At 58.9% G+C, this 26,730-nt stretch overlaps 1 protein-coding gene across 2 annotated transcripts in view; it reads left to right on the forward strand.

The window, feature by feature from the left end:
- The window catches only part of VAV2 (vav guanine nucleotide exchange factor 2), a 113,563-nt gene extending 90,911 nt beyond the window's left edge, over window positions 1-22,652 (forward strand). The window contains exons 13-28 of one of the 2 annotated variants that reach the window (XM_087822970.1): window positions 514-599; window positions 1,284-1,416; window positions 3,639-3,748; window positions 4,864-4,965; window positions 5,355-5,443; window positions 8,000-8,016; window positions 8,805-8,826; window positions 9,625-9,752; window positions 10,464-10,538; window positions 11,549-11,601; window positions 12,901-13,017; window positions 14,487-14,574; window positions 15,659-15,782; window positions 16,578-16,664; window positions 17,707-17,861; window positions 20,501-22,652. In XM_087822970.1, the coding sequence (XP_087679096.1) occupies window positions 514-599; window positions 1,284-1,416; window positions 3,639-3,748; window positions 4,864-4,965; window positions 5,355-5,443; window positions 8,000-8,016; window positions 8,805-8,826; window positions 9,625-9,752; window positions 10,464-10,538; window positions 11,549-11,601; window positions 12,901-13,017; window positions 14,487-14,574; window positions 15,659-15,782; window positions 16,578-16,664; window positions 17,707-17,861; window positions 20,501-20,548 (1,434 nt within the window). In that variant the 3' untranslated portion in view covers window positions 20,549-22,652. The remainder of the gene's footprint in view (window positions 1-513; window positions 600-1,283; window positions 1,417-3,638; window positions 3,749-4,863; window positions 4,966-5,354; window positions 5,444-7,999; window positions 8,017-8,804; window positions 8,827-9,624; window positions 9,753-10,463; window positions 10,539-11,548; window positions 11,602-12,900; window positions 13,018-14,486; window positions 14,575-15,658; window positions 15,783-16,577; window positions 16,665-17,706; window positions 17,862-20,500) is intronic. The other variant, XM_087822972.1, reaches the window with a different exon arrangement.
- The last annotated feature ends 4,078 nt before the right edge of the window (window positions 22,653-26,730 follow it).

A 26,730-nucleotide genomic window follows, 5' to 3' on the forward strand; every position in this document is an offset into this window, starting at 1 on the left:
AATCGAAGCAGAGTGGCCGAGATGTGAACCGAACGGGAAATAGATATCAAGTCTCAGAGGGCGGTTTCACGGGGGCCTCTTCCCGTGGAAGATGCGCCATGGACAGGACCGCTGGCAGGACCCCGCCCTGCCCGCCGCCCTCCCCTGATAAGAGCTCCTTGTTCCCTTTAACTGGGTGTCTGGCTTTTCCTACCAGGTCCCTGCTCTGGGCACCACACCACAGCGGCCTGTGGAAGTCGCCCACCGTGAACCACCCTGTTCCCGCCGAGCTGAAGGCAGCCCTCGACGGGCTTGAGGGGGGGGCAGTGGACAGCTCCTCCCGTCATCCGCTGTTCCCTTGTTCTGAGCACCAGCCAGGACGCACCGGGTTCATTTCACTGGGTTTCCACCTCTGCTTTCCGTGGGAAACGTCCCCCTTGGGCTTGTGCCCACCTGCCCTTCCTCCGAGTAGGTGCTGGGACAGGAGGGGCCTGCCCTGGCACTGGGCTCATGGCCTTCCCTTGTCTTTCCCAGCAAGTGAAGCTGGAGGAATTTGGGAGGCCAAAGATCGACGGGGAGCTGAAGGTCCGGTCCATAGTCAACCACACCAAGCAAGACAGGTGAGTGGAGCTATGGCCCCAGGCGGGTGGCACCCAGCACAGCCAGGCGCCTGCTCCCCACAGGCCTGGAAACGGCTTTTCCGGTGGAAAGAGATTCCTGCCCACTGGGCTTTGTGTTGCTCCGTTTTAATTGCTTCCTTCCTCCTGGCGAGAGTGTTGGTGAGCCACGCCTGCCAGTCGCCACCACGCCAGTGGGGCTGCCCTGCCATGGCTGACACTGGGCTGGGCTGGGGGGCAGCTAGCGGCCATGGCTGACGAGCTCACAGGCTCCTGGGCGCTAGACAGACAGAGTGGCCACATGAGCTCTTTGCCAAATGACCAAGGGAGTGCCCAGGTGGGCGACAGGGACGGCTCTGGCTGAGCTGGCCATGTACTCCTACTGTGTGGGAGGCCTGGGGTCATGGCTGGGGTCACAGCACATACAGGGTTGGCTCCCATGGGGCTCCTAGTCTAGTTAGTGGGAGGTGGAGCTTGGGGATGGAGGAGCCTATGTATGCCTTGGGTCATGGGGGAAGGTCAAGGAGGGCTTCCTGGAGGAATTGTATCTGAGCAGCCGAGACCTAGCTGAGGATCAGCATTAGTAAGTGAGCCAGGCGGAGGGCAGGGCTCGGGCTCCATCCCGTGGCCTGGGAGCACGGTGCGCGGGGCCATGCTGATGGCCCCCTGGCTGTGCCGTCGGGCCAGGTACCTGTTCCTGTTTGACAAGGTGGTCATCGTCTGCAAAAGGAGGGGCTACAGCTACGAGCTGAAGGAGATCATCGAGCTGCTCTTCCACAAGGTGACCGATGACCCCATGAACAACAAGGATGTCAAGAAGGTGGGTCCTGGGCTCCTGGTGGTGACGGCGGGGCATCTGGGCCTCACAGGCAAGGGGCAGGCGGTGATGCCCCCGCTGAGGGGAAGTCGTGGGGTGGCCCTGGGGAAAGGGTGTGACAGTGGAAGTCAGTGCTGACCCTGACGGGGTGGGCTGCAGTGAGACAGCCTTGCCTTGTCAGTCACTCTCTCGTCACTGTGACGTCTGCTGAAGGCAGGCCCCCCTGTGCCGGCCCAGCACTTCCCTGGCCTTTACCCTTGACTCTTTCCTGGGAGTGAGCAGCACCCGAGTCACAGCTCCCAGTGAGGAGACTGGGCAGAGGGACCCAGCCCAAGTACTCTGGGGAGAGCCGGGCCTTAGACCTTGGCTGCCTGACTCCAGCCCACACTGGCCCCTGCAGCAAGCAGGCCTTCCTGCCCTGCCCACCCCCTGTGGAGGAGGGCTCTGCGTGGGCCTAGCCGTGGCTGTCAGACGGCTGCCCCGGCAGTGGGCTAAGGCTGCTAGGGGTGGGATCAGGATTCTGGGGGTGGGGCCATGACTGACAGGGGTGGAGCCATACTGCTGGGGGTGGGGCCATGACTTCTGGAGGTGGGACCTTGGCTGCTGAGGGTGGAGCCATGGCCGCTGGGATGGGGCTGCCATGCCCTCTTCTTCAGCCCTGTGTCTGCAGAGGCTTCTGCACCCAGGACTTGAGCACTTACCATGTGCAGTCCTGAACTGGATGTGGGGGCCAGGAGCCCATGTGCTAAAACCCCCAGACCCTGGACTTTGGAACTTACAGTGTAGAATGAGGGTCCTACCTGGAAGAGCTGTTGGGATGACCCACCTAACCCTGATGTCCACAACAAGCTACTGGGGCCCCAGAGGTGGTGACCTAAGGCCGCTCCCCAGACTCTGGGCTGAAGACGCAGCCCCCCAGGTCCTAGCCTCTGGCACCTTCCCCTCTGGAAGGAAGGCCCTTGACCTGGCTGTCCCATCCCAGGGCACTTGGCATCGGTCAGTATTGTGGGCTGTGGTGCCCACCGTGGGGCCAGGCCAAGTCTTGTAATGACCTCGTCTCCCGTTTTCCTTTCCTCTCATGCTTCCTAGTCTCATGGGAAAATGGTAAGCACCTGGAGCCCTCCTTGTCGCCTTCCTCACCTCAGGGCCCGATGCCGGCATTTCCTTCCTAAACCAGGAGTGGCGTCCCGGGGGACCCAGGTGGACCCGAGGAGGGGCAGGCCCTTGGCTTTCTTTTTCCTTCCCTGGTTCCTTAATTATGACTATGATGTGTGCAGGGTAAAGGATTTGCCCCTTATAGACGGTGTCAAGTGAAGTCCCACCTCCCTGCCTGGTCCTCACAGCTCCGCTCCCCAGAGGTCAAAGCCCAAGCTGGTCAGGGTGTTTTGTCTAGTGTCCCTCTGTCATCCTCTGTCTTTTCTCTCTTCCCTCTCTCCCTCCATCCCTTCATTGTTTCTAACACACGGGCTCAGGTTTTTCCAAACTCTCCTTCCTGGGCCCCTTTGAAGGCCCCAGAGATAGGCAGGCCTGGTGGGTGGGTGGCCGAGGGGGTGGGGCAGCTGTGTGGGGCTTTGTCGTGGGCTCCCCAGGCCCATGGCCTTTTCCTGCCTTTTTCTTTCTGTTTTGCTTCAGAGAAGTTTCTTTAGCATCACATTTAGGAAGTGAAAGTGGGTGGGCCGGTGTCGTGGAAGGGCCCGGGGCCAGTTCCTGAACATGGGCTCCCTGGGGACCCAGCTCAGTCATGAGGGACGACCCCAGCTGCACCAGCAGAGTTCAGTTGAGGGCACACCTTGGAGGGGGTGGGAAGAGGGGTCGTAGGAAGTCATGTTAGAAGGGTGTGCACACGCACCTTTGTACACGTGTGTGCAGAAACAGACATGAGTGCACTGTACCCATGCGTATGCACACACACGTGTGCACATAGGCAGAGATACATGCACATGAGTGCACTGTACCCATGCACACACACATACATGTGCACACACAGGCACAGGCATGCATATGAGTGCACTGTACCCATGCACACGCACATACATGTGCACACACAGGCACAGGCATGCATATGAGTGCACTGTACCCATGCACATGCACACACATGTGCACACAGGCACAGGCACAGGCATGCATGTGAGTGCACTGTTCCCGTGCACATGCAGGCACACGTGTCCTTGTGTCAGTGTGCCCAAAGCCCTGCTGTTGGCAACTGCGCCCCTCTCCTCCCGCAGTGGTCCTACGGCTTCTACCTGATCCACCTGCAAGGGAAACAGGGCTTTCAGTTCTTCTGCAAGACGGAGGACACCAAGAGGAAATGGATGGAGCAGTTCGAGATGGCCATGTGAGTCAGGGTGGCCGGGGGGTGGTGAACTGTGTCCGGACGCTCTCAGGTTCGGGCTCAGGCAAATCCCATAGACTGAGATGGGCTTTGTCACCCCTAGCCCCGCTTTGGTGGCATCCTAGCTATTTTACAATCTACCCGGGCAGGAGCACCCTCCCTCTGTCCCCGCCTGTCCCAGGTGGGCTCCGGTGACCGCTGCCCCGAGGCTGAGCTTTGCCTGCCTGTCTGGCTGGGCATTGAGTGACCGGGAATGGTTGTGATGCCAGACCCATGGCGGCCAGATCCTCACGGCCTTCCAGGCTGTGGATTGTCACCTCTTTGTGGAAGCCACAGGGCCGTTTTTCCATGAAATCTAGGAGGAACCCCAATATATCCAACTAGAGAAAGGTGATCAGTGGGTCATTGGGGTCCCCAGACACGTGGGACCTGAGGCCAGAGTGGCAGGGACCTTGTGTCCTCAGACTCTGCAGTCAGACAGGCAGGTGCGCCTCCCTCCCGGCCTTTTACTCCTGGTGAAACGGAGATGAACAGAGGGCCCAGGTTGTGGGGTTAGTGGACGGATCGAATGGGACCACGTCCAGGACACGCCAGAACAGGCCATCAGGCCAGGGCCATCTCCATGTCTGCCCCTCGGCTCGCAGAGGTGGTAGTTTTCTCCCCAATGCTCTCCGGGGAACACTTTTGAGTGTTCATCCCGGTGGCAGGAGTGTTGTGGCGACCACCCTCGGATCCCGCCTGTTGCTTTGTCACAGCCGCCCCTGGCTTCGTGCCGCCTGACAGTGATGTGTCTCCAGGTGGATCAGACGCGGCGCACGTCGCCCAAATGCTCAGGGCGCCTGTTGTGCGTTCGAGTTCACTGCTTGTTCCCAGGTCTTCATTCCTCACTGTGTACACTGAGGTCCTAAGCGCTCATCTGCTCGTCGTGCCAGGTGCCCTGGCCTGCCTGCACCCAAACCCTGTCAAGATGTAGCCATGACCTTCACGCAGGTCTCTCCTGCCTGTGCAGCAGATCCCCGTTCTAGCCGGGGTGTCGGGTAGACCCGGGCTCTGAGTCTTGGCCCAGCCAGGCTGGTTTGGGGCTTAGGGGATCTGGCGCCCCCTTTCCCTCCTGTCAGGTCCAACATCAAGCCCGACAAAGCCAACGCCAATCACCACAGCTTCCAGATGTACACGTTCGACAAGACCACCAACTGCAAAGCCTGCAGGATGTTCCTCAGGTGAGGGGCCGCCTGCCACGCCCCAGCCCCCGAGGGAGCCTAGTGCTGCGTGTGCCCTGTGTCCCCATCCCCGCTGGCCACCTTCCTTCACCAGCCCTGGCTGGGCCCCGTCAGCTCAGATCCAGCCGGGAGGGGAGGTGACTGCCCCTGTGGGTGCCCAGGGCCTGCTGTGTGGGATGGCAGAGCAAGGTGGGGCTGCTCTTGAGGAGAGAGGTACCAGGCTGCATGTGGGGAGGGGATCCTAGAGGCCCAGGGCGGTGAAGGACAGGCGCTCGGTGGGGACGGGGGCCGCAGGGCGGGCCTGGTGGTCTTTGGGGCCCTTCCCTGCAGCTACGGGGTGTGGAGACTGGGCAGCACCTGCTTCACCTCTGCCCCTCCTCCTGGCACAGGGGCACCTTCTACCAGGGGTACCTGTGCACCAAGTGTGGCGTGGGGGCGCACAAGGAGTGTCTAGAAGTGACGCCTCCCTGCAAGATCAGTGAGTACTGCCCCGCCCTGTCCGTGGACGCGAGCCTTAGGCATTGGTCCTCGGGGTCACACGTGGCATCCCCAGCCGAGGGTCCCATTGCTCACAGCCGCCCTCCGCCACCCTCCTGGCCCAGGCCGAGTGAGCACCTTCTCCTTTCCGGCTGTGGTGACCCCCCCAGGACAGAGATGAGGAAACCAAGGCTCAGAGAGGGGAGGACACCTGCCCAGCGTCACACAGTGTCAAGGGGCCAGGGGATTCCATGCTAAACCCTTTCTCCTAACTGCGATGTTGAGGGACTTTTCTCTACCTCTTCTGTGTCCCCTGCTCCATTCCAGTTGGAAACTTCTAGAGTCCTCTCCCCAAATGGACACAGAACCTTCTCAGCAGTTGCGTGGAGGCTTCTGATCAGAGAGAAACCCCTCGCCCTGGTTCTCCTGCACCCGGAGCACCTGGCCCCCTGTAGCTATAGCCGTGCTGCAGGTGGTTCATGTCTGCACGCACACACCAAGAAGAGAAGATTTTATCAGTTTCCCATTTACAGGCCGAGTGCCCTGATAGGGGAGGGGTGTCCGACGGGTCAACCCAGACCCCTCGTCCTTGCCGCAGGCCCCTGCAGCCCACGGCAGCCCAGTCAGGGTTCAGCAGCCCCTCCAGCCTCCTCCCGCTGGAACAACTCGGCTTTTCAGTTTTGCCCGCCAATACTGCCCTCTTGTGGCCACGTGTCCCTCATGCTGGGTGACTTGGGCATTTAACAAAATTTTTTTTGGCATTTTTGTTGTTGTTTCGAACCTAAAAGTAACATATTTGTCAAAAAGTTGGAGAAAAAAAAGAAAAAGAAATAAAGAAAATAAGTATCACCTGTGAACTGATCAAGAAATAAGCAAAGGCGATATTTTGGTCTGGGGCCTGGGCTGCCGTGTCGGACCCTCTCCCCCCAGGGCACTGGGCCAGCACTCAGCAGTAAATGGGCAACGGACAAAATCGGTTCTTGGCGGGGTGTCTCAGGTGACAAGCCAGCCTGGTGTGTTTTGAGTGCCCCCCCCCCCAGTGCCGCTTCCCTGAGCGTGGACTGAAGTTGGACGTTGCTGTCCCACGGGGACAAGGGGGCCTGGGCCGCCCGCATGCAGCACGTGGGGCAGGCTGGCCCTCAGCAGGTGTCCCTGCCCCGTGGCTCCTGCTTCAGGATGAAGCCTCGGTGCCTGCTCCCCAGGGACCCCAGTGCTCACCGGCCACTGCCCGTGGAGCCTCTAAAACCTTCCAGAACCACCTCAGGCTTTCCGGCTGCCCGTCCAGCTGCTCCGGGTTGGGCACCCCCCCCCCCAAACCAAGACGTTCCAGAGGCGTGATCTTTCTGGGTCTCCCCCTCTGACTGTTAAATACCGTTTCCTGTAGAAAAGTTGGAAAATGCATAAAGAACAAGGAGATGAAAGCATGCCGTCGGCCACCAGGCAGCTCCTTTCCTGTCGTACGCGCACGCCCACCCCTGGCTCTGCCTGGTTTCGTGTTTTTCGTTACATCTGTGATTGGGATCTTACCAGATAGGCAATTTCCTGGCTTTTGAAAGCCAGAGTTATTGTGAGCATCCTCCGTGGCATTACGGCCCATGGTGCGCCCCGGTTTTCTTTGAAGGAGCCTGTGGTGCCCCCAAGGGCGTGTGCGTGGTTCCCTTTCTCGACGTTCTCCCGGGGACGCTGTCCTGCCCCAGTCTCCTGGCGTTTTCCTCTGGGGAGTTCCAGGCTGCCTCTGGCCAGCGCATCGTCCTTCCTTCTGGGCTTGGGCTCCAGGCGGCTCCTCTGGCCTTTGTCAGTCAAGACGTCCCCGAGAGCCTCTCCTATGGGGAGCCTTCCCTGTGGGCACTGGCTGCGCTGTCTGGCACTCCCTGCCCGACGCCCAGCGAGCCTGTCACCTGTGTTCTGCAGGGTCTGCCCAAAGCATCTGCCCTGTCAGCGTAGGTGGTGGTGAGGTCACGGCAGCCATGCACGGCAGCCACTGTGGCCCTTGCGTTGTCCCACGTGGGGTGGCACACCAGCTTGGCAGGTGCTGGCCCAGCCTGGCGCTGCGTTCTCCCTTTAGGGCATCCGGGCAGGTGGAGAGGATCTTCGGAACATTTGCCTTCCAGCTGACAAGCTGAGGCGCCCGCGCCCTTGAGCATCCTGGCGCCTGTGTGTCTGCGACGGGATGTCAAGTAGGGAGCAGGAGCACCGATGCCTCCTTGTCACTTGTCCACGGCAGGCACCACTAACTGGCTGTGAATCTCCCCCTCGAGCCCAGGCTTCCCCCGTGACCAGGCAGCTGCTGCCTCCGGCGCAGAGTTGGCTGAGCAGGAAATCCTGCCTGCCCTCGGGCCCGATACCCAGCCTGCCCTCTCCCATGGGCCCTTAGAGCAGGGCGCAGAATTTGCCATCAGGAGTAACCGAGAGACTTTCATGGTGACCAGCTCTGTGTGTCTGTAGCCCGTGTCTGACGTGAAGGGCCTTGAGGGCACCTTTTTACGCTGTGGGCGAGAGCCGCCCGTCCCTGGTGCTGGCGGCTTGCCCTCTCAGGCCTGGCGTGCTTCCCTTTCAGGTTCGCCTGCTGACCTGGTGAGTCCGCCACGCTGTTCTCTTCCTGCCGCCCTGTACCCCTCACACCCCGTGTTCCCAGAAAGGCCCCATGGTTCCAGCTCCTGGCACTCCCGGGGCCAGGCCACACCGGCGAGCACAGCCACTGCAATCGTGAGCGGCCCCGCTGGCTGCTGCCCTGCCCGGCTGCCACCCATTCCGCTTGCCCAGTGGCTGGCTCTCGGCTGTGGGTGCCCAGCTTTGTGACGTGCATCTGCCCACCTGCCCCCCCCCCCCGACTTGGCTTAGAGGCTCTTATTCAGCTGACCTGAGGATGAAGTCCCTGAAATCACTTATGGGGTGCAGACATCGTGACCTGCCCCAGCTGCGGGGTCCAGTCAAGTTAACCAGCACTTAGGGGTGCTCACTAGGCCTTGCTTGGGGTGCAAATATGCCCTCATGGAGGAGGGGAGACACACAGCATCCAGTCATATGCAGCAGGACATGTCCCAGACAGACTAACCCCAGGCATAGAGCAGGGAGGCTCCAGGGCTAGGGTGGTCAGGGCAGGCTTCCTGGAGGAGGTGGGTGTTAAAGGTAAGGCATGGGAGAAAGAAGGGGGAGGCTGTCCCAGGGCTGTAGAGGGGCACAAAGGTGGAAGATATAGTAAGAATAGTGGGGGGTTGTCCTCTAGGGAAACAGGAGTCTAGGATGGGTCCCTGCTCCCATCCCCTCTTCCTGCCTTGACCCTTCTGTCTGGGGACATGGTGGGGAGTGTCAGATACTGGGCGGCCTGCCTTCAGCACTGTCGTTTGTCCTTGCCCTCACAGGATGCCTCTGGAGCGGGACCAGGTAAGTCTGTGGGCTTGGGCTCTCTCAGTTGTACTTGTCAGCGGTTACCCTGGGCTCTGAGCTTGGGCCTGGCCACAGTGACTATTCAACTCTCCCCAGCGCTCTGGGCTCGTCTCTTCCCCTGTGTGCTGTCTACTGGCCCCATGTCCCTCCCGCCTCACGGCCACCTTCCAGGGAGCCATCCTAGTATCTGCTAAGGAAGTGCTGGGCTTGGGGACAGGGTGCAGCCAGCAGGGGGTCAGTGTCCTGTCAGCCCAGGGACAGCCCTGATCTGCAGCCTGGAGGCCCCGAGCTGAGCGGACAGGGAAATGCTGCTGCTTTACTATTTTCTGTCTCCTGGTCCCACCACACACACACACACACACACACACACACACACACACACAGATACATATGCACACACACATGCACGCACATGCTCTGCATTGCGTCACAGGAGTGTGGCTTTTAAATGTTGAGAGTTGAGAGCATCACATGCACTGACAAACCTAGTCACACAAAAACACAGCCAGAGGCCATGCTGCTGCTTCTGGGAAGCGGCACCGGGACTGGGACCTGGAGACTGGCCCACGCGGGGCGGCCAGGCCAGAGCAGGACCCGGTCTAGGGGCGGTCTGCACAGTCTTGGGGGCTCAGCCAGGACCCCCATATCAGCCCCAGAGCTGCCCCAGAGCAGCTGTGACCTTGGCAAGTCCCTGGGCCCAGCTGACCCGACCCATCACTGACACAGGTAGCTCATCTCCTGCTGCACATGGCCGGCTGTCAGCCACACCCTCCTGTCCTGTCCTGTCCTCCACAGGTCCCAAGATGGTGGCTGTGCAGAATTACCATGGCAACCCTGCTCCCCCCGGGAAGCCAGTGCTGACCTTCCAGACAGGCGATGTGATTGAGCTGCTAAGAGGGGACCCCGAGTCTCAGTGGTGGGAGGTGGGTCCTGGGCCTGAAAGGTGGAGGCCCCAGCTCCCCGACCCTGCCCCAGGCCGAGACACAGGCTGCGTCCCCAGGCAGGGCTGGGGGTGGAGGGAAGAGGGCCGGGAGCAAGGCCTCGGTTCCTCGGGGCGTTTGCTTTTACCTGGGAGGGAGTGCAGGGTCCCCTGAGAGGAGGCCCTCCTCCTGGCATCACCGTTCCTGCCTCAGTGACGTCCTGTACACCTTCCCCAAGCGCGACCAGGGTCATCAGGTGTTGGGCGGCCTCGCACAGATACTTTGCTGATGTGAAAGTGGAGGGGAAAGGAGCAACTGCCTGGAGGCCCTGGGGAGGCCCTGGGGAGGCCCTTCCAGGCAGAAGGAACTGGGAGAGCAAGGCCCTGCCCTGCCCCAGGCCCTCCAGACAGGCTGCGTAGATAAGAGGAAGCAGCAGCCGGGAGGTGGCGCCCTAATCCCAGCTATGAGCAAGCGCTTAGCGTCTGTGGGCCTCAGTGTTCTCATCTGTGAAGTGGGGATGCTCCTCCCCTTCCTGCCCTAAGTGGTTATGAGGTCAGCGGAGGTACCAGCAGGGAGGTAATGCTGTCACACACGTCTCAGGGACTGTCCTTATCTGGTCTTTGTCCTTAGGAAACAGTGAACACTAAAATGCCCCCCCCCCCCCCCCAGCCAGGCGAGGCCCCGCCGGCCTTGACCGTCTCCGTCTTTCCCCAGGGGCGGCTGGTGCAGACCAGGAAGTCGGGCTACTTCCCCAGCACGTCTGTGAAGCCCTGCCCCGTGGATGGAAGGGTGAGCATGTCCACAGAAGTTTCTGGAGCATAGTGGCTGGGGTGCGGGGCTGCCCAGAGCTGTGTCCTCACTCAGGAAATCCTGGCTGATGGACGTTGTGAGCTGGTCCCGGAGCACAGTCTGCACCCAGAGACGATGGGTGGGGGCCAAGGGGCAGGGGTGCTCTCCTGTTTGAAGGACTTGGCCGGTTGGGGGGGTCACCTTCCATCGTGGTGTTAAAAACACTGACATAGGCCCAATACCACGAGCCCTGCCCCAGCAGCCCGCCTGGCCTCTGGCCCCACCTCCCCAGAACCCAGCTTCTGTGTGGTTCATTGCCCAGGGAACGGAGGAAGCGTTAGAACACTCAAGGCTTGAGACAGGCTTTGCTGACAGGTCAAGGGGGCCAGACGGCAGAGGAGGAAAAGTGTCACTTACACTGGGTGGCCTGGGGCAGGTTTGTCCCCATTCTGGACCTCAGTTTCCCCATCTGCATCCTCAGAAGTGGTAGGGAGGGGATAGTTTGCCTGTGAGGCTTTGCCCAGCATGTGGCCCAGAGAGGGGGGCCATGGTGGGACTCTGGCCGGGGAGGCCACAGCCAGGGGCCTGGAGAGCAGATGCCTGCCTGCTGCAGCTGCCACCTGGAGACCACCTGCTGCCGGCCAGATGCCTGCCCTGGGGCGATGGCCTATCTGTGGCAGAGAGCTGTGGGGTGTGCCCCAGTCCCCGCTGAGCAGCTCTGCAGCCTTTGGTCACACCCCTCCTGGGTATTAGGTGCACTGTTGGTTGGTTGCTACTCATTCATCCATCCATCCATCCATCCATCCATCCATCCATCCATCCATCTATCCATACAAACCTACTGAGCATTCATTCACTCAGGTGACGAGTCCTGGTCGCTGCCCTCAGGGACCTCGCAGTCCAGTGGCTCCGGGGCCCAAGGGTCTGGTTATTGCTGACAAGCCCCCTCTGACCCCTACTCTGGGAACAGCCCCTGCAGGGGCATTAACCCAAATGTTCTCTCTTGCCAGCCACCCATTGGCCGGCTGCCATCCCGGGAGATCGACTATGGTGCTTACCCCTGGTGAGTGGACCAGCCTGGCCATGGGCCCCCGGGCTGTGTGGTGTGGCCCCTGGGCTATGGGGGCGACCCCACAAGCCTGTGAGCAGGCCGAGTCTGGGTTCACAGCCGTCTCCAGGTCGGCTGAGCCCAACTGTCCCAGCCCTTTTCCTTCCTCAACCCTGAATGGCCTGGAGTGTGGGGGATCTCCACATCTCTTGGCAGTGGGTTTCCTTTGCTGGAGATCATCAGGGTCGAACATTTGGGAGAATCAAGTCCTTTTTTACACACTCTGCATTGAGATTCATCCTGTAAAATATGTAAAAGTGGTATTTAAGGTCAGATTTGCAATCATGCTTTTACTCACAGGGGCTGGGTGAGAACAGTGAAGGTGTTTGAATTAATAACAGCGTGAAGGTGGACGTCACAGGAGCAGGTTGGCCGCAGGGTCCAGCTTGCCTGTTGGGTCACCAGGCTGCCTCAAAGAATGACCGCCCTGCAGTGGCCACAGTAACGGACAGCTTAAGTGTGGTGACCCGCTACCCCGGAGTGCCTGCCCTCATGATTTGGGTTTGGGGCTCCTCTCTAACCCTGTGCCTGGCGGTGCCACGTGCCTGCACCTCGGCGTTCCCCGCACCCGGGCTCAGTGGCCCCGGTGTGTCTGAGAGGCCTGGTCTGTTTGCCGACGTCCCTCACCCCCGAGGCCTAAGGTACACGGGAAGGAAGGCGCTGTGATTTGCGCTGACCGATCAGCAAACAGGACTTGAAATTCGTAGCGTCAGGTCTCTTGTTTGTACGTTATTTACACAAGTCCCGATTCAGCCCGACTGGGAGGCGCAAGGGTGGCAGGTTGTGTTTAGGAAACAGGCCGGGGCTCCCCTGGCTGTCTCGGGGCTTAGTTTCGGCAGGGATGGCGGGGGAAGCTGTCAGGGCCTGTCCGCAACTCACAGAGGCGGTGGTGGTCCCCGCAGTGTGTTTCAGCGAAAACGCAACACGGGAGCCGTTTTTATTGTTACTGCCGTTTAAACGATGAAAACGTAACCTGATGTCTGTTACGCTGAACGTTTCTTGCAGGTCCCGGGTTCTGTAGAGCAGAAACCTCCAGTGGACTGGCTGAGATCTGGGGTCCTTATGACCCCCCTGTCTTTCCTGTGCCCACTGTGTTCGCAGGAAGATTCCCTTCCAGTCTCCTACCATCGGCCCCTCCCACAGGGCATGGCCTCACTTCCTAATGGGCTCATTGTGCAGAATAGAGTTGCTGTCCGGGGTGGATGCTGTCATAGGCTGTCAGTGTGACAACTCGCACTTCCTCCCTGTCTCTAGGTTTGCAGGCAACATGGAGAGGCAGCAGACAGACAACCTGCTCAAATCCCACGCCAGCGGGACCTACCTGATCAGGGAGCGGCCGGCCGAGGCCGAGCGCTTCGCCATAAGCATCAAGTACGTGATGGCCCCCCGGGGCCAAGGGGACTCGTCCCCCGGTGCCTTTCTGAACCTCAGAGCCCATGTCCCCTCCAGGTCTGGAGCTTGTTGGGTTGGGGCGGCCATGGAATGTATTGTCCAAACTTGGACGCTTTTGAGATGAAAGGGTGTCCGTGGGTCTACACACCCAGCTGGCCCAGGACCTGCGTGAACCAGCCTGGCTCCTGTCAGTCCTCAACTGCCCTGTGAGCTTGGTCGGACGTTTTCAGGTTACGGGAACGAGCTCAGTCACCAGAGCAGGGCAGCGATACTGTGAGGGGTCAAGGATTTCCCAGCGGTCCCCCAGGTGGGCCTCGGGGAGCATGGGAAGGTCACACAGCTGCCATCTGGCAGCTTCAGCCAGTGGTCTTCAGTCTGGGTGCCCTCCTGCCCAGAAGCCGTCCCTTGTGGGCCTGCTGTCATTTCTCCAAGACGCAGAATCTGATTGGTGGTTGGTCACCATTGGCATAGGCTGCCCACTGGATAGGAGTCCTTGCCAGGCCGATGGGCCACAGGCCAGTGAATAGAGGGTTCTGGTCTGCTGTCACCTGCATGAGGTCGAGAGCCCCACGCAGGGTTGCCTGAGTCCCACCAACCTTGCGTTCCTGGGATGTCCCACTTAGCTGTGGTGTGAAGTCCTCTGTATGCGTTTGGTTTGTGTAGATGGAAGTGTGGAGAGAGATTCAGTCTGTTGGAGATTTTAGCATCTGCAGTCGTAAGAGATATCTGTGTACATTTTCTTGCCTGTGGTGTCCTTGTCTGGATTTGGAGTCAGCTGGAAGGGGTGAGGGTGGTCCCTGGGGAGGAGGTAAGAGGAAGCTCGCCTGTAAGGATACATTGGGGTCCAGGGACACAGAGGGCATCTCGAGGATGGCGGGAGGGTGAGCGTCTGGACAGAGGGGACTGCAGTGCCAGGGCCTGGTGGGCGTGGGCTTGGCGTGTCTGTGGAAGAGCCGGAGGCCGGGCCGGCTGGAGGGGAGGGTGTGGAGTAGGAGGATATTAGGAGATGGTGTCAACGCTGGGGCAGGGCTGCTCCCCTCAGGCCTCCGGGGCCAGGGGCGGACCTTCGACCTACACGCCAGGCTGTGAAGGCCTCACGGGCGCCCGGGAGCAGGAGGAGGACCCTCCCGGTGCGGAGGAGAGCGAGCCAATCCCGAGGCAGGACGTGGCCGGAGGGAGGCGTGGGGCTTCCGGGCCTGAGGCCTCGCCGGCTGACCTGGGGGTTTGGAGCTGAAACAGGCAAGGGGGATGGACATACGGACGGACAAGCAGTAGGAGACGGGCCCAGAGCCCGGTGGGGTGGGGAGAGGCCCGAAAGGAAGCGGCCGTGGAGCAGGAGGTGTGAGCCGTGGGCCCGGGGCAGGGTCTTAGCTCCTGAGCCTGGACCCCCAGGGGCCGGGGGTATGTTGGCCGTGCAGTGACCACAGCAGCCTGTGTACCTCGCCCAGGTTCAACGACGAGGTGAAGCACATCAAGGTGGTAGAGAAAGACAGCTGGATCCACATCACAGAAGCGAAGAAATTTGAAAGCCTCTTGGTATGTGGTCCTGTGGCCCTGCCGCCTGGCTCCAGGGTGGGAGGAGGGCCCTGGGGTCCCACCTCGGCCGCACCGAGGAGGAGCAGCCTCCTGTGCCCCTCGCCTTGGCACAGTTAGGGCCTCCTTGCAGCCCCCCGAGTCAGGACTGTCCCCCAAACCCCCCAGAGGACCAGGTGGGTTGACCGTGGTGGACAGTGATGGGAGGGCCCAGCCCGCCCTGGCCCCCAGCCTCACAGCAGCCGGTTCCTGCCCAACCTCCTAGCGGAGCCGGAAACAGTGGCCCAGTGAGGCTCAGCCCAGGGCCTGGCGTGTAGCCAAGCTGCTCCCAACAGCACCCCTCCCTGCCTCCCCACCCCCCAGTCACAGCCTGGCTGGATGCAGGTCACGGCAAAGTCCTTCGTACGGTGATTTTAAGATTAGACCCATTAATTTTCCTTACAAGCGGCCCATGTACTGAGACCCACCGAGCAGAGACTCTGAGCTCTTAGACCCACAGTGGCCACAGAGAAGCACAAAGTAAAACAGGAAGTCCCCACAGCTGCCCCCTTCCCCATAAAAGGCCAGCGTTACGGTCACAGGCGAGTCCTCCCTCCGAGGAAAGCTTTGCTGTGGTTTGTGTGCACATTCCCAGGCGACACTGCGAGCCGGCAGGGTCGGGCTCGGCCTGCTCCTCAGTGTGGAGAAATTTGCCATTCGGCCAGCCTTCCTCTTTCGTGCCTGGTTCCCGCCTCGCATTCGGTCCCCTGGATAAGCTGTGATTTCTAGAAGCACTTCCCTGGCATTGGCCACGTGGGGTTTCCCGCTTTTCTCTGTTATAAAGAGTATGCAGGGAGTGTCCCTGTCCCTCAGCCTCAGCTTTTCACTGACTTCTTCAGAAACGTTTGGGAGAGAAATTGCTGGGTCAGAAGTCTTTGGGTGACTGACCACCCGTCCTGGGCCTAGTGCTGGGGGAAGAGGAAGGGAGCTCTCGAAGGTCGAGGAGAAGAGTCCCCTTTGTGAACCTGAGGCGGGGGAGAGGGAGGCCAGGGTACCCAGGAGGCCTGCCTGGAGGTGGCCACAGTCAGTGAGCATGCGTGTCCTGCAGGAGTTGGTGGAGTACTACCAATGCCACTCTCTCAAGGAGAGCTTCAAGCAGCTGGACACCACGCTCAAGTACCCCTACAAGTCTCGGGAACGCGCAGCTTCCAGGAGCTCCAGCCGGTCCCCAGGTAATGCCCATGCCCACCTGGCACACCAGTGCTCACCTGGAAGTGTCCGTTCTGTCCCAGTTCCCACAGCCCAGGCCCCCACTGCCCACCTGCCCTTGAGGAAGGCTTTATTTGGGTCACTGACCTAGGCCAGGAGCCTTTCCTGATTCCCACCCCTAGGAGCATTGACCTTGGCACTCTCCAGCCCATCACAAGCACTGTGCCAGCTCTGAATTGCTGCTCTGAGTCTTAGTGCCTTTGCCCAGAGGTCAGCATGGGGAGGGAACAGGCCGGGTTCCACCTGTCCTCAGATCCTTCCTTGTGCCCTAGTCCCCCCAGAGCCCCACTGTGAGGGAGCCAGACCCAGCACCTCTGTGAGCAGCTAGGGCCCTGCAGCCCAGGCCAGGAGCCACCTGGAGTCAGGGGCAGGGTGGGCCCAGAACATTGGGCATCCAGCCCAGGACTCACCCCACTTCCTCCAGCCTGCAGAACCATAGGCCCCGCCTGGGCAGAGCAGCCAGGAGAGTCATGACGGGTCTTTAGTGAGCACCTGCTGTGTGCTGGGCAAGGGGCTAGGCTCCTGGCACGTCAGTCCCCGTGCACGCATGCCCCCTGGGAGGAGGTGCGGAGAGTGGAGTGAGGGCAGCCCAAGGTGGCCGAGCTGCGCCCGTGCCCGGTGGGCGTCGAGGCCATCCCCCTGTCCCTCTGTCCCCGAGGCATGGCCGGGGCCCCATCCCTGCCGCCTGCAACTGTGTGCTGTGGGTTGTGTGGACGCTGCTCCGCCCCCCTTTCACATTCTCTCTCGCCTCTTTGCAGCTTCCTGCGCCTCCTACAACTTTTCTTTTCTCAGTCCTCAGGGCCTCAGCTTTGCTTCTCAGGGCTCCTCCGCTCCCTTCTGGTCAGGTACCGCCGCCTTGGGGCGTGGGGGGCCGGCGGCCTGGCGGGCCTGGCCTGGGGCTGCCTGCTGGCCCGCGGCCCCTGCCTGCAGGTGTCCACAGTGGTGCGGGGGGTTGGGGGCGGGGGGCAGGGCCGGGAAGGAGGTGGCTTGGGGCAGGCTGGGGCTGTTGCTGCACCCGAGGACCCAGACAGGCTTGGCACTGCCCTCCTCACTGCTGTCGCCCCTGACACGCTCACCCTGATGCCAGCCACCCAGCTTCTCAACCATTGTCCCTCGTTGCTCACTGAGCGCTTTGCCTCTGGTAGCGGCAAACAGCCAGGCGGCCACCCTTGGGGGAGGTGGGAGCAGACCCTGGTGGGCCCCCCTCAGAGCTGTAAGAGGAGTTCTGGGACTTGGGGGCAGGAAGACAGGGTCTTGGTGGCCCCAACCACACGGCCTCTGCTGCCAGAGTCAGAGCCCTCCCTGGCCCTGTGTGTGCTTCCCCCTCTGTCATGGTCATTGTCACCTGTCCATCAGGACTCCTGGGTCCTACCGAGCTGATCCAGCTGGGTTTCCAGTTTGGTTTGGGGATCTGGAAGTGGGGACATGAGGGAGACGAGCACCATGCCCTGGGGTCCCATCCAGGTGCTCGGTCAGAGTGAAGGATGGGAGCTGGGCAGCTGTCACTCAGCTGTCCACTGGCCTGTCCCAGGCACCGGGCATTCAGGGATGCCCTGCAGGGGCTGTGATGGTCAGAACGCTGGCATCTGCTCTCTTCCCCATGAGCACCGTCATTGCCTGCGACAGCCCTCAGTGTGGGTGGTGACCCGCTCCGATTCCCTTCACAGAGGTCACATCCCATGTGCCACAGTTTAGGCTCCCACAGAGGAGCCAGGGGCCCTGGGATTGGGGCCTGGCTGTCCGTCCGGAGCGTTTATGCTCTCAGGCCCTTCCCCTTGGACACAGGGCCAGACACCTGGGGAGAGAGACCCAGCTCGGCCCCAGGGTCCCACAGCCCCGGCGGGGCCCCACCCTGCGGCTGTGTGACGCCGCCCATCTCCCCGACAGTGTTCACGCCCCGCGTCATCGGCACGGCTGTGGCCAGGTACAACTTTGCTGCCCGGGACATGCGGGAGCTCTCGCTGCGGGAAGGCGACGTGGTGAAGATCTACAGCCGCATTGGCGGGGACCAGGGCTGGTGGAGGGGCGAGACGAATGGCCGGGTGAGTGGGCTCGCCCCGATCGCGCCCCGCTTCTGGGGGGCCAGCTGAAACTGCTGTACGGCTTCCCACACGGCGAAGGGCCTTGGTCTCTGTCCGCTTTTCCCCAGCTTTTGGGAAGGTGTTGTCATGTATCTTAATTCTACACATCTTGAACCTTGTAAGCTGGGACTGTTAGGTAGTTAATGCTCATTTAGATGCACTTCCCCGGGGCTCCCGGTTCCTTCCCGCATCGTCCTATTTCCGCCCAAGACCGCATGCCCGCCGCCTGCACTTCTTCCTCTTACACTCTTCAGGGTGAGCCTGCTGCCCGTAAATCCTCAGTATTCCTTGCATCAGAACAGGACTTTAGTTCCCTCTCTTTTTTAATGTTCTCCCTGTAAAATGTTTATAACTTCTTTTGATACAACGTCGAACTTAAGAGTTGCAGTAGCCCGGCCGACGTGGCTCAGCGGTTGAGCATTGACCTAGGATCCAGGAGATCGCGGTTCGATTCCCGGTCAGGGCACGCGCAGGGTTGCGGGCTCGACCCTCAGTCGGGGGCATGCGGGAGGCAGCCGATCAATGACTCTCTCATCATTGATGTTTTTCTCTCTCCCTCCCTTCCTCTCTCTGAAATCAATAAAGATGCATTAAAAAAAAAAAAATAGTACAGAGAACTCCCATGTGCCCAGTTTTGCCAGTCAGGAGCGACTTGTCCATTGCTTTACCATTTGCCTCCTCTGTCCCTCTCTCTCTGTGAGTGTGAGTGTGTGTGTGTGTGTGTGCATGCGTGTACACACCCGCACTTATTTTTTTCTAAACCATTTGAGAACCTGGGTATTGCAGAAATACCTCTTTATCTCTAAACACTCTAGTATGTATTTTGGAAGATCAAGGACATTCCCCTTTGATCTAAATGATGACCTAATCCACAGTCCATAGTCACACTTCACCAGTTGTCCCAATCCGGTCTTTTCTAGCTATTTTGCCCTGGCCCTGGGTTCAATCCAGGACCACGAACTGCATTAGCTTGCCATGACTTTCATCTCACTTTCATCTGGGACAGTTCCTCAGCCCTTCTCTGTCTCGCATGACTTTGACATTTTTGAAGAGTATGGGTCAGTTATTTTTATAGACTGTCCCCCAGTAAAGTTTGTCTGTTTTTTTTTCTTCATGATGAGATGGAGGTTCTCCATTTTGGGGGGGACACCACAGCGGGGTGCTGCCTCTTTTTCAGTGTTTGAATGTCCTCTCCAGAGGTAGGTGTGTCCCATGCTTGTGACATGAACTTCGATCACTTGGTTAGGGTGGTATCTGCCAGGTTTCTCCACCGTGAAGTTACTGAAATTAATAAGTACTTTGCAGACTAATACTTAGCAATCAGGTAAGTATCCTGTCCCGCATCAGGCTTTCACCTTCTAGTTGTGCCATTCATTGATGAATTTTGTCTGGTCGACTATTTCTCTCATGGTTGAACAATACCGACTTTCTGTCATTGCTTCTGCAGTTCTTAGTGGGCATTCTGTAAGGAAAACCTTTCTTGTCTACCCTCGGTCATACTTCCCCAGGAATCACCCATCTCTCCAAAGAGACCTGCTTGCTTTTTGGGAGCAACTGTGTTGAGTTCACTTTTGAAGGGTATTTTCACAGGAGATGGAATTCTCGGCCATGAGGTGTCTTGTTTCAGCACTTTGATGATTCCATTGTCACCTGGCTTCTAACATTTCTGTAGAAAAGTTAGTCAGATCTTAATGTTACTCCTTGTGGGAAATGGCTACACGCCTCCCCATTGGGCTACATGTTTTTAAAAAGTCTGTGTTTTTCGTCAGTGTCACAATAAAGTGCCTAGGTGTGGTTTCCTCTGTGTTCACTCTGCCTGAGATTTGTAGAGGTTGTTTCATCTCTGGCCGAATCAGTTTGGTCTTCATCAGTGTGGGAAATTTCTTCCAGTGGTATGTCTGCCCCATCGTCTCCTTCTAGGGCTCCATGCGCATGGTTGTTATGTCTTTGCTCCGTGGCCTGTGTAACCTCGCCCTGTTTTTATGTGTTTTCCATCCAGTTACTTTCCATTGGTCCATCTTCCAATTTATTAATCTTCTCTTCTGCTTTGTCTGATCTGCTGTTAAACCCTTCTACTGGATTCTTAATTGCAGTCGTAGTTTTCAGTTTTGGGAGTTCTATTTGATGCCTGAGTTCAATTCTCTGCTAAAATTTTCTGCTTTTTCATCAGTTTTCTGAAATGTACAAGTTAGAGTTATGTACATTCCTGATGATCAAGTCCAATATCTGGATGAGCTGGAGATTGGTTCCTGCTGTTGCGTTTTTCTCTTAGTTTCTGTCACGTGATCCTGATTGAGTGCTGAGCTTGTATATAAAACACTGTAGAGGCTCTGGATAATGCTATTTTCCTCCAGAGGGGATTTTTTTTTTTTCTGGCTGGCAGTTAGCAGATTCATTGTAAACTGCTCAGGGCTGGTGCATTTTGGGGTCACACCTACCCCTGGGCCACGGCTCCACTGGGCCCTCAGCCTCAGCCTCTTTTCCAGGGCTGGCTTAGCCTTTTGAAAGATTCCCCATCCCTACAAGCCTGTACTCACCCTTTCCCCCAACACACACACACACACACACTTACTTGATCCTGTCATCTTTTTCTTTTTCAGATCGGCTGGTTTCCTTCAACATATGTAGAAGAGGAGGGCATCCAGTGACGGGAAGAATGCAGACAGGACCCGAGGATTTTCTTGGAAGGGTTGTACCAGCTCTGAAGTCCGTCTCCAGCTCCGTGACCCAGAGGGGGAAATGCCTGCCGACCTTCCAGTCTTCAGTAGCCTGTAGGGATGGGGAGGGTGTTCAGAGTCCTAAACGCAAACCGTCCCATCACCAGTCTGCCCTCGGTGGCCTGTCCTGGGTTCGCCACTTGTACATAGAGGAAATCTGGGCCAGCCCTGCTGTGACTGTCCCACCAGAGTGCTGAGGAGAGGGCGTGACAGTGCCATTCAAGCCAGGTGCTGGGTGACAGCTGAAGCCAGAGCTCATCTTGCCCCTGTCTTGTCAAGATGGCATCAGAAGCCTAGGTGTGAATAGCAGATGCTGTCCCAGGGAGGGCTGGGGATGGCAGAGGGGACCTTCCCCCCGCCCTTGCTGCGTAGCCCCTGGGCTCCCAGCCCTCCTGCTTCCTGCTGCTCCCAGGGGTGACCTCAGGCTTTGAGAGGCAGTAGGGCGCCTGCAGCCCCAGCGTGGGCAGCGTGGGCACTGCAAGGGGCCTGCGCCGTCTCCCTTGACCTTCTTATGTCCCTCTGCACCGGGGGCATGCGGAGACCCCCAGGCAGGTCCCTCCCGGGAGGGAGCCCTGGGAATGAGGAAGTTGCTGATCCTATTCCCTGCTCAATGGTACTGTCTTTTCCCTGAGTCCAAGGTCGTCTGTCCTGCCTGCTGCCAGGAGACATCTTTTGTAAACCCTGATATGGGCGGGAAGAACACGGGTTTCCCCTCTGTCCCTGCTGCTCACATTCCTGTCCAGAGGGGGCCCCACCACTCCCGCGCAGGGGGCCTCTCTGGGTCTCCTGTGTCCTGCAAGATGGTCCCTGAGGGTCCCCCAGCCTTTGCACAGAATGTTGGCTCTCACCCTTGGCAGGTCTTCCTTCCAAGAGCTCCTATAGTTCAAGAACTAGGCCAGCCTGAAATAAGTGCTCTTGGGGGTGGCTCTCTCTCTGTAGCACCCCCTCCTGACCTCTCCTGGCCTTGACCTCTCTCTGGCTGGCTTGGCTAGACCCTGTTTCCTCTGCCTGGATGTTGCATGAGACCTAGCGACACTCTCCCTGAGCTCCGTGCCAATGCTACTGGGGGGACCTGGGCTTCGTGTGTCCCCTCCTCCCTTTGGTCAGCTGCACAGCCCTGTGCTGGGAGCAGGGGCCAGGCTGGGCCTCATTTGCCACGCTGCCCCCTGGGGTTCAGCCTTGTAGCCTCCAGGCTGGGCTCCCACACTGGCACACTGGCACGGGGAAGAGGCGGGGAGGGGTCCGAGGCTGTGAGCAGCAGGGAGAAGAGAGACGACAGCCTGAGGAGGCTTGAGAAGTGAGGGTGAACAGGACCGCCGTTAGGGGGCAGTGAGCAAGGGGGGGAATCGGCCCTGGAGGGAGCAGACCCAGGTCCCTGTCACCAGGGCGCACCCAGCACTTTGCGCGACCCTCGGCTCGGCTGGCCAGGCCGCGAGCCCCGGACGGGAGGGGAGGAAACCAGCCAGCCCCTTTTTGTTTACTGCTGTCGGAAAGGTTTTGTTTTTTCGTTTTTGTTGGTTTGTTTTTTGTTTGGCTTGTTTGCTTTTTAAGGGAAAAAGAAGGTTGTAATTGTTTCGTCCAAAGCTCCCGTTATATGTCTGACTAGTAAGGAAGGGGTTTTGTGACAGCCAGGAAATGGTGTGTATTTGAGGCCATCCCGAAACAGGCCATCGTGATACGGAAGGACACTGAGGAGACATCGTTTACAGCCCCGGTTCTTGCGACTGTTTTGTTTGCTTGTTTGGAAACACGGACTGCGCGGCTTGGTTGGTTTTTGCACTGCTCAGGGCCGGAGGGCAGGAGGGCCAGGCGCAGGCAGGGATCTGGGGGCTCCGGCAGGAGACGGGGCACCCTCTGGAGGGGGCTGTGGACCCGGGGCCCGAAATTCGCTGTGAACACGGGGGCCCAATGCATGTGGGTCAGGGGTCTGGGGTCCTGCAGCAGGAGGCGACCCCAGATGGAACACAAACTGTACATTTGCCAATAGGTTTTTTCATACCATGGTTTTTACTGCAAATAAACCTAAGTTGTTTTCTCCGAGAGTGGCTGACTTTTCCTTCCGGGAGGAGGGCCTATTGGATTCCTCTGTCGTCGGCAGGGTCTGCCCCACCCAGACACTGTCAGCTCAGGGGACATGCTGGGTCAGACACAGGCCTTGGGGGAGGCCCAGCCTCAGGCAGAGGCTGTGGGTCTGAGGAGATGATGCCAGGGCCACCAACCAGGCTCCTCCTCCGGCGGGCACAGCACCCCAGGTTCCCAGGCAGCGTCCTGCGGAATCCCTTGGCTGCCCTCAGAGGGGGACTGTCTTCCTGTCCGGAGGGATTCAGACCCCGCCCTGCCCTTGTGCGGGCCCTTCACCTCCCGAGCCCTCTGCTTTATGTGTTGTAGATGAAATTTGTGCTCTCTGCTGAGATTGGGTCTGTGGCCTAGGATGGAGGAAGGGTAGTAAGATAGAGATTTCTTTCTCCCCCATGGGAAGCAGTCAGAGGCCGTGATCTACGGGTGGTTTGGAGCCTCCCCACCCCCCACCGACTCCTCCCATTCTCAACATGTACTTACCTCCTCACAGTCTGGGCCCAAGGTGGCTGCTGGAGCTCCTGCCATCGAGGCCATGGGCAGAGCGGAGGTCTGCACAGTGTGTCCCCTCCCCCTCCTTCCCCAGAGTCTGGGACTGCTGGCTGCAGAGGAGGCTGGACATGTGCGACCTGAGCTGGGTGCACGCCACCCTGGAGACCGTTGGGCCCTGTTACTGAGGCGACAGAAGCATGGCCGTTGGGGTGGGCCACCAGCGACATGACCCAGCTCGCAGGGTTGTGAGGGTCAGTTGGGCCTCCGAACCTGGTGCATGGCCGGCACTTAGCAAATGTCAGACTTTGTTACAAAGGAGGGAGCCAGGTTCAAATGTTTGAGGTGACACAGAGGTGCCCTTGAGGACTGGATGGGGGTCCTGTTCTTGGGCCTCTCCCTCTCATAATTCCACAACGGCCACAGATTCCCCTAGGGCAAGGCCGCCGGGAGGCCACTGTGTCAGGAGCTTTAGAGGCACCCCCCGGATGAAGGACAGACACAACCATCTTCTGAGGTGCTGTGGACAGCCCTCCCGTCCATCCCGACGCCTCCGCTAGAAACAGGAATGCATGTCAACCGTGCAGAACCCACGGCTCGGCTGGAAAGGAGGGCCCATCCCGGAAAGGAGGGCACAAGCCAGAGCAGATACCGGGAGCCCAGGCCAGGGAGCCCGGGGGGTCTCTGCCCCCTGGGGTTGAGACCTGGGTTCTGACACTCCTGGCATCAGCCACAGGTCCTCAGAGACCACGAGCTGGGACTGGGGCCCTGCATGGAGCTGGCATCTCAAAGAACCCCCCATGAGAAGGAAATTCTAATGTGGATAAAGCAAAAATGACGGAACAGGATGAATATTTCCATGTGCTTTTATTTATTTATTTTTATTGATTTTTAGAGAGGGAGGAAGGGAGATAGAGGAACATTGATGTGAGAAAGATGCATGAGTTGGTTGCCTCCTGCTTGCGCCCCGACCGTCGACCAAACCTGAGACTTTGCGGTGCAGGGGACAGTGCTCCAACCAACTGAGCCACACGGGCCAGGGCTTTAATGTGCTTTTTTATCTTTCCAGAAATGCAAGACTGAAAAGCACCTGGTGCCCCAGGACACACTTACATGGAATGGTTAGTCCTGGACTCCAAAGATAAAGGAAATGAGCCCTGGCCGGGCTGCTTGCTCGGTTGGTTAGAGCTTCATCCTGAAACAGGTTGCCTGTTTGATCCTCAGGGCACGTAAAAGAATCAACCAGTGAATGCACCAGCAAGTGGAGCAGCAGATGGATGTTTCTCTCGCTCGCCCTCTCTCCCCTCCCTCCCTCTAAAATAAAATAAAAAAAGATAAAGGAAATAACCCACTGGGTGTCAGGTACCGAGAGCAGGTGCCTTTGAGAGGACAGCTTGGTGTACCTCAGCCGTCACCCGGCACTCAGTGTGGGGCCGTGCGACTGTGCCCACAAAGTCCTCGTGGAGAGAGGAGCCCAGGGCCCATGATTTAAAGAAATCACCGGGGGCGCAACTTGGTTCAGCCACGTGAGGGGGAACCACAGCTCAGGATCGGGGTGAATATTGCACCTCTGCCTCTGTGGGGCAAGCCTTAAGGCGAACAAAGGTAAAGGTGGCCTCAGGGAAGAGCCCGGAGGGGCGGAGACGGAAGGGGGGGAGTGGAGGGGTGCTGTTTCGTCTTCTCCAGGTGGAAGTCAAGAACCGTTTGCGTCCCCTGAGTAAGAGGGGCCAGTGCACTTCGTGGCACAAATGCAAACACCGGGAAGGGCAACGGAACCGAAGTGGCGTGGAGACGGGCGAGGAAGCGTGGGGCAGGGGGTCACGGAATTTCCTCCCGGCTCATGGCTGCTGTGAGACGAAGGGGCTGCTCTTCTGTCTCCGGCGGTGTGGGGGTGAATCGGGTTTCTGTTGCCGCCGTAAGAAATCACCGCAAACGCGGTGGCCTAGAACAGCACGCACCTGTTGTCCGGTGTGTCCCTGTCGTGGAAGCCCCACGCAGTTGCCTGCACAGCCGTGTTCCTTTCCGGGGTTCCAGGGGAGAAGCCATTTCCTTGCCTTTGCCAGCCCCTAGAAGCTTCCTGCAACCCTTGGATCACGGCCCCCTTCCTCCAGCCTCAAAGCCAGCAAAGGTGCCTCTCTGACCCTTCCATAGTCACACCTCTGTCTCCCTCTGGTCACCGCTGGGAAGGGGTCTCTGCTCTGAAGGGCTCATGATTACTTTGCTCCCTTGCAGACAATCTGGGAAGTGCCTGTGGGCATTTGCCCAGCTGGGTGAGCTTGAGTACCCGTCAGCCTGGCCGGGTCTGGGGAGAGGGGGCAAATCCCAGGGCCCCCTAAGTGCCAAGTCTAATAGAAAAGCCCCTTCAAAGATGGGTCCCCGGTGGGCCTCACCCTAAGGGTCAGGATGTGTAGAAACAGCCCTCCCCTGCTCCCTGCCCAGCTCCCAGAATCACCTCAGGATGGCAAGGAAAATTCTTTTTCGTACCTTGGCAGTGGGTGAAAGGAAAAACAAAAGCTGCCCTGCAAATATGTGTGAGGAGGTAAATTGTGCCCTTCCCAGAAAGATGTGTTGACCTGCAACCCCCAGTACCTGTGAGCGTGACCTTATTTGGAAGTCAGGTCTCTGCAGATGTGTGGACAAGTTAAGACGAATGCGGTCATTGGGTGGGCCCCTGGAGCCGGAGAGAGGAGGTTGTTTCTGCCACCACCACCACTCAGGGCCTGGGGGTCCCGGTCGGGGGTCAGAGGCAAAGTGGCAGGGTGGGGACTGTGGCCAGCTGGACAAAATGGGCCCTCTAAGCGTGTTTGGCAAGGGTGTGGGCCCAGGGCCCGTGGATCCCAGCTTTGCAGGAGAAGCTTGGAAGTCGGGATTTTTATAGGCAATCCCCAGCGTACCTCCTACAAACATGTAAACAGCCCGGGCAGCCAGCGTGGGGCCTGGAGGGTTTGGCTGGCCGAGCCGGGGCGGCGTGGTGATTGTGGGGTCTTTTGTCCCTAGCCGCTGCTTCTCCACTGCTCTCTTTCAATGCCCTCCATGGGGTGAGAGGGGACCCGCACCCCAAGCCGCCCTCCATGGCAGGAAGATCCTCGAAGCTCTGTCTCCCCTCTGACAATGGTGGTGCCAAAAGTGTGGTCCGGGTCCCCCCAGGTGATACGAAGCACTGGGCACCAGCCCAGCCCCCTCAGTCTCAGCCACAGGAAGAGACCAATTTCACCTCCACATTTGTTTCACTAACAAATAATGCTCGAGACATATCATGGGGTGCACCGGGAGCCCTGGCACAAAGCCACCCACACCCTCCGTGTATGCCAGGAGTACCCCCCTATTCCTGGGAATGCCTGTGCCCAGGTGGCAGAGCCTGAGCCATTTCCTCTGACCCTCAGTGTGTGGGTGCCAGGGAATGGGATGCCCTCCTTCCTCTCCGGAAGATCCACCACTTACCCTGGATGATAAAACATTCTGTCTTCATGGAGTCGTCGGGGTAGTTGATGTCATTATTTTTTTAAAGGTTTGAATTGGAGAAATTAAACTGGTGGTGTAAATCCAGC

This window comes from Miniopterus natalensis, chromosome 12, assembly GCF_054644295.1.
Source record: "Miniopterus natalensis isolate mMinNat1 chromosome 12, mMinNat1.hap1, whole genome shotgun sequence".
NCBI classification, from domain to species: domain Eukaryota; kingdom Metazoa; phylum Chordata; class Mammalia; order Chiroptera; family Miniopteridae; genus Miniopterus; species Miniopterus natalensis.